This window comes from Hippoglossus hippoglossus, chromosome 15 (genome assembly GCF_009819705.1).
Source record: "Hippoglossus hippoglossus isolate fHipHip1 chromosome 15, fHipHip1.pri, whole genome shotgun sequence".
Classification (NCBI taxonomy): Eukaryota; Metazoa; Chordata; class Actinopteri; order Pleuronectiformes; family Pleuronectidae; genus Hippoglossus; species Hippoglossus hippoglossus.
In genome coordinates this window covers 1,961,848-1,967,950 of record NC_047165.1, presented here as the reverse complement: position 1 = coordinate 1,967,950, position 6,103 = coordinate 1,961,848, and the positions used below count along the sequence as shown (strand labels likewise).

Sequence of the window (6,103 nt, the reverse complement as noted above, 5' to 3'; positions counted from 1 at the left end):
AAAAAACAAGAGGAGACGAAAGACACAAGAGTTTTCATCTGTGAGGTTTCCTCAGAAGACGTTAGAAGAGTGTGTGTGTGAGTGTGTGTCTGTCTGTGTGAGTGTGTGTGTGACACAGGTCATTGTTTTTCTCCCTGAGGTGAGTTAGTGTGTTGCAGTCCGAGCACTGAGGGACACTGATGAAAACGATCTGTGTGTGTGTGGAGAAGAACTGTGTGAACGGACCAACACACAAACTGTTCACATACAATCATCATGAACACATAAATTACACACACACACTCACACACACTCTCTCTCTCACACACACACTCACTCACACACACACACTCAGGATACCAGCAGGAGCTTTGTGCATATTAAAGAGTTGTGGAGAATTTAGAGCTGATATAAAACTGATGAATTATCAATAGAAAATGAATCAAGTTGAAAACCACATGTTCTGATCCTGTTTGTCCACGTCACAGAATTCATATGAATTAAACTGCAGGGTTTTATTTTTACAAACACTTGAACCAGATTCATCTTTAATTCATCGTGGTGTCAGGAAAAGGCTGAAATTAACTTCCACAGCTTTTTTTAATAAATAAATAAATTGTGATTTCGTTACGAAGGATCTTTAAGCTCTCGTGACAGTTATTGAAATATTTAAATAAACCGAATGGATAAAAAGCCCTGATGTGAACACACACGTCCAGAAAGGTTGAGTGACTTGAAGTGTTTGTGTTGAACCTGAGTCAAACAGCAACACTCGACTGTTGTTTCACGTGAACGAGGCAGAAAAACAGAATCACATCGAAACTCATGAAACAACAAATCACAGCTGATAGAAACACTAGATAGTGCAGTTAAGCTGAGCTTTTCAAAATAAAACACCTCATTATTACTGACACGGTTGTGGGTCAGAACCGTCAGGATGTTGTTGTGTGGTTCTGATATTTGAGGTATAAATAATTTGAATACTATGAGTTTCTATATGAGTAAATTCCTTTTTCTACCTTTAATATAATAAAATGTATTTGACAGGGTCTGGTTAGCGTGTGTGTGTGTGTGTGTGTGTGTGTGTGTGTGTGTCTGTGTGTGTGTGTCTGCATAGACTGTGTATAAAGAAGACACAGCTCCCTAAAAGTGAAGCTAAATCCTCACGGTCGCCCCCTGGTGGCTGGCTGCAGTACAGGTCATAAACCCCAGAACTAAATTAAAAAGGTCAAAGTAAATGTTCATTAAACTGTAAAAGACGGTTTCTGTTAGTTTCTCTTTTCACACTGATGTTTTGTTTTAATTCATCTTTATTTACAGTCTGTGTGACGTTAGCTACATAGCTGCTGTTAAAAAAAAAGAAGAAGCTCACTCACCCACAGAAAACGTTTCACTCGGACTTTAAAGGGAGGGATGTCTGAAGACTCAGTTTCCCATAATGCTTCAGGAGGTTTTCTGTTCCAAATCTATTGCTTTGAATGTGACGCCTGATGGGAGAGACGTGCAACTGGAGCGTTGACACACACACGCACACACACACACACACACACACAGACACACACACACACACACACACACACAGAGTGGGAGCACACCAGAGGAGGAGGCTGTGTATAAATACCACAAACAGATCTGAGAGCTGGACGCACAACGAACCCCCAGAACACACCAAGAACTTTATATCCAACAAAAGGCTGAAGTTTCAAATTAAAATGCGTAGACGTTAGGTTTATCTGACGGATAAAGAACGAAGCGACGGACCATAAATAAACATCTTTGTTTAAATTAGCTCTAAGAGATGTACACAGATGGATATTGCAACAATAAACATGAATAAAAACCGTACGTTAGTTATTCCGAGAAAACAAACACAAAAAGGTTTTACCCAGCAGTTCTTTGTTTGGTTTTTGTGTCTCTGGTTTCATGTGAAAATATAGAAATCTTTGTCGTCATTCATGAAAAAGTAATACAAAGGTCACTTAAAAATGAGAGAGAGACAAAAAAGTCCAGAAAAAAGTTTGTGTCTTAACCGCAGAGGAAAGAAAACAAATCCGAGGAGGTCCCTGTTTTCAAACTACACGCCCCCCCGCTGTGCGTCTAGTCGAGCGGCCCCTGGAAGATGAGTCTGGCGTAGCCGTGCTCGCCCGTCAGCTGCTGGGCACAGAAGGGGCAGGCGGCGTGGAAGGTGTGCGTGCCGTGCGGCAGTGGGATCTGACTCCAGAAGGCCGCCGTCTTCTCCGAGCAAACATGGCCGCAGGGATTGAAGGCGTGAGTGGGCGGGGCGGCGTCCACGTAGAACCCCGCCTCGCAGCCCAGCCACAGCGGCACGTACGGCCCCTTCGTCCGGCACATGGGACACTCCCTGTGCCGGCCCTCCCGCCCCTCCCTCTCCATGCGATGGTTGCCCCAGTTGTGGTAGCCGTGCACGTGGCCGCAGTGGAGGTAGACCCACGGCTGCTTCTCGTCCGGCGTGTCCTTGCGACGCATCGAGGGGAAGGCCAGCGTGTTGAAGCCCACGGGACACTGCGGGCGGGCCGCGTTGATCTCCTGCCTCAGGGCCTCCAGGTGTTTGAGGGTGGGGGTGCGGGCCAGGCCTTCAGCTGTGCGCCACAGCAGCGTCGCACCGCACAGGTCGATGAGCGAGCCGTCCACCAGCTCCTGACTCTCAGTGTCCACCTGAGACACAGAGACACAGAGACACAGAGACACAGAAGGTTAGAGACACCAGATGAAACGTTTATTTAGGGACATGTTGAGTTTAGTTTCTCCACATGATGAGATTCCCAAACATTTTGCTGATTAATTTTCTATCTACCAGTTAAATCAATTAACAAATTGTTCTCAGCTCAGAACGATGAAGTCACGTTTGTACTCTGACTCATTTAGATTATTGTTCTGAATCGAGCTGTGAGGACTCACGAGGGATAAACTCCGCCCCTGTACGACCCGGACCAGAATAATCAGTTCAGTTAACAGACAGATGCATAAAACAAGTGCTCCCTGCCTCAACCTGAGCTGCAGGACTCCTCTGAGCTCAGCAGGTGGCGCTGTATAACTCCTGCCTCAGACAGCTGAGTGATGGAGGGAGGACGAACAGCTGGAGGCAAGATGACATGAGTGAACTGGAAGAACAGGAGGGCGGCGGGGAGGGGGGGGGGGGAGCTCAGATCAACAGGATCAGACACCGAGGGGAACTCCAGGTGTGGGACCGTGTGGACGGGGAGGAGGAGCAGGAGGAGCAGGAGGAGCAGGAGGAGGAGGAGCATGCATCACGGGAACGTTGGTCGAGCACATGTGAGCTCTTCACGTCACGTTGATCAAATGCCACACATCCACATCTGCCCAGTAAAACCAGTGCCTCTCTGCCTTTCAGCCGACCAGCTCCTCCACAACCGTCAATCAACGTGGACGACGCGTCTCCACTTTGTCCCAAAAGAAGGTAAAATACTCCAGTGACGCCACATTGAGCTGCTGACGTCATTCTGAGTAAAAACCGGATGGATTTTAATGATGTTGATGCTCAGAGTGGATTCACACTCTCTCACCTATTAATATCATACAAGTGATAATTTAATTAAACTACAGCCGCTCATTTCAAAGACTTTTATTAACATATATATTATAACAGGAGCTCAGACATGTTACTCTTATAACATCCACAGCAGGCTCAGTGTGTGTGTGTGTGTGTGTGTGTGTGTGTGTGTGTGTGTGTGTGTGTGTGTGTGTGTGTGTGTGTGTGTACTGCACTGTAAGATATTCGTAATTACACTGGCATCAACCTTGTGTCAAACTGCAGAAGGGCGACCAGCACTGCCCTGCTGGCAAAACTGACAGAGTCCGTCCACACACACACACACACAAAGCTGCACGTGACTGATCTTCATCTTCATCTTCATCTCAGGAACGTGACTGATCTTTACAGATGATTATTAAAATAAACCTGTTATTCTCATGGTGGATGTTGTAGAAAAGGACCTGAGAACCGAGGAGGCGACGCAGCCACACCTCAGGTTCTGTTCACACACGTGCACACGACTCGGCCTCCAGGGCTTTTTGGGAAAACTTGCTGAGACGACTTCCCCCCCCCCCCCCATTCAATCAGGAAGTCCTTCAGATGTTAACCTTCACTAATGCAGGGCACTTTTCCCATTTAGAGAGCGGTGCATGTGCAAAGGCATTGGGGGGGAGGGGGGGGAGCACTAAATTAGAAAGTTTAAAGCGGTTGGACTCGATACTGCCGGTGAATCATATTATTATATAATTATATATATATATATATATATATTATAGGAGCTGGAGCTAATCCCAGCTGACGTTGGCTAAGAGGCGGCGAACAACCTGGACATGTGACCAAAGTGTCACAGGGCTGACGAACAACCATCAGCATCAATTAACCTAACGTGCACGTCTTTGGACGGCTGTCAGGTTTGATTCCAGAGCCTTTCTGCTGTGAGGCGACGGTGCAAACCGCTGTAACACCGTGCCGCCACCCAAAAAATATCTCCTGTCAGATTTCGTCTTGAAGGAGAACACATGATTTACAGAGCAGATACAGATGAATGTGATTTAATTTCTGTTGGGTATCGAGTGTAGATATTTGTGAATTATAGTTTTATAGTTGTTACAGTTTGTGTTGTTACATTCGCACACAGGGAACAAACTTGATCCTTCAAAATAAATGTGCAAATCTCAAAACGTATCTGTGTAACCGCCTCTCCATCAACAAGACACCAGACTTCACAGAGAGTTCACGCAGCCCAAACAATGAAACCTCTTCATGCTCCATCACCGAACATAATGTGAGTCGGTGCTTTGACACGACCGACCATCACAATCATGAACCCACTGTGAACCAATGAGAGACGTCTGTGAAGCTCGCACTCTGTTAACTGTGGCTGGTCACGGCCGGTCGGAGATAAGAGAGCAGCTCATCCACTGGAGACACTTGGAAACATGTGGGAGCCCAGATAAGGACCAGCTTCATGTTAGAATGTGACTGTGTGTTGTGGGGGGGGGGGGGGGGGGGGGGGTAAAACAAACACCTAATTAACACATCAGCAACAACATCGATCCAACCGGACACATGCCACAGGCGGCCGCAGGGCTGCGATTGGCTGAGAGACTGACGTCAGCGTGAGGATCCTCTTACAAGGTCCAGTGACACACAGCTTTGACAGCCCGTTACCAAGGAGACGGCATCTCCATAACCTCCGAGCGGTGTCAAGCTCTGACTGACCTCCCGCCGTATGTGTGAGAGTGTGAAGGTGAAGGGACGGATGGGAAAGAAATATAAATGACCATGCATCTCCACTTCCTGTTCCTGCGGTAAAAAACTAAATTATCGAGGTTCTTCCTCAAATTTGTGGCTTCACTTTCGGGAGCTGTCATGTCGTCCATCTTAACACACAGTCTGTTATCTAACTCTTGAAGTTTGCTCACAAAGCAGCAATATTTCATTTAGGTGAATCTCAAAATACTCTATGAACAAACCCCGAGTGTGAAAGACAAAACTCTTAAGTAGATCAACCATCTTCTCACCATCTTCCCTCGCTGCTGTGCCGAGCGCGTCTCTCTCAGGGTGAAGACGTTGCCGCAGACCGAGATCTCCCTCCAGACGCCCGGCTTGGAGTCCTGCGTGAAGCCGTGTCGAGGATGCATCACCAGCACGCCGTTCGTGGTCAGCCCGTCCATTTGGCTGTCAGCCGTCTTCCACTTAGCAGCTTTCTCCTGAAGGAAACAAGGTGGACTGTAAGACTCGTGTTGAGTGTCACTCAGCTGACTTGGGACCTGGAACCTTTTATATTCTCATCCACAAACATCTGAACTCAACAGGGTGCAGAGCTCAATAAGAGAGAGGACGTGGTGAGTGGACAATGTGGCTTCAGGCTTTAGATGAAATGTCCACATGTTGTAAGAAGATGTAAAGCGAATCACAACGAGTCAGTTGAGAAGAATGATGTTTTGCTTCTGACATTAATTGACGAATAGATTTAAAATAAAAGTAAAACCGAACATGACTGAGAAGAGAAAACAGGTTCAACCTTTCCTCAGAGAGATTTACCACAACTCAAGCTTTCATCTCACTTTCCTCAGTATTTGCTCGCGGTCATGTTGTGATTTCTTT

The 6,103-nt window shown here is 46.7% G+C and overlaps 1 protein-coding gene across 3 annotated transcripts in view; it reads right to left on the bottom strand.

Moving 5' to 3' along the window:
• peli1b (pellino E3 ubiquitin protein ligase 1b) overlaps positions 1-6,103 on the bottom strand; it is a 53,262-nt gene that overhangs the window by 22,191 nt on the left and 24,968 nt on the right. Inside the window, exons 6-7 of one of the 3 annotated variants that reach the window (XR_004616235.1) lie at positions 5,518-5,706; positions 1,826-2,655 (exon numbers count right to left, since the gene is read on the bottom strand). Coding sequence is in view for 2 of the 3 variants with exons in the window: in XM_034608273.1 (XP_034464164.1) it covers positions 2,077-2,655; positions 5,518-5,706 (768 nt within the window). In the remaining variant the exon portion in view is untranslated. Of the gene's footprint in view, positions 1-1,638; positions 2,656-5,517; positions 5,707-6,103 lie in introns of those variants that run through there. The other 2 variants (XM_034608273.1, XM_034608271.1) reach the window with 2 other exon arrangements.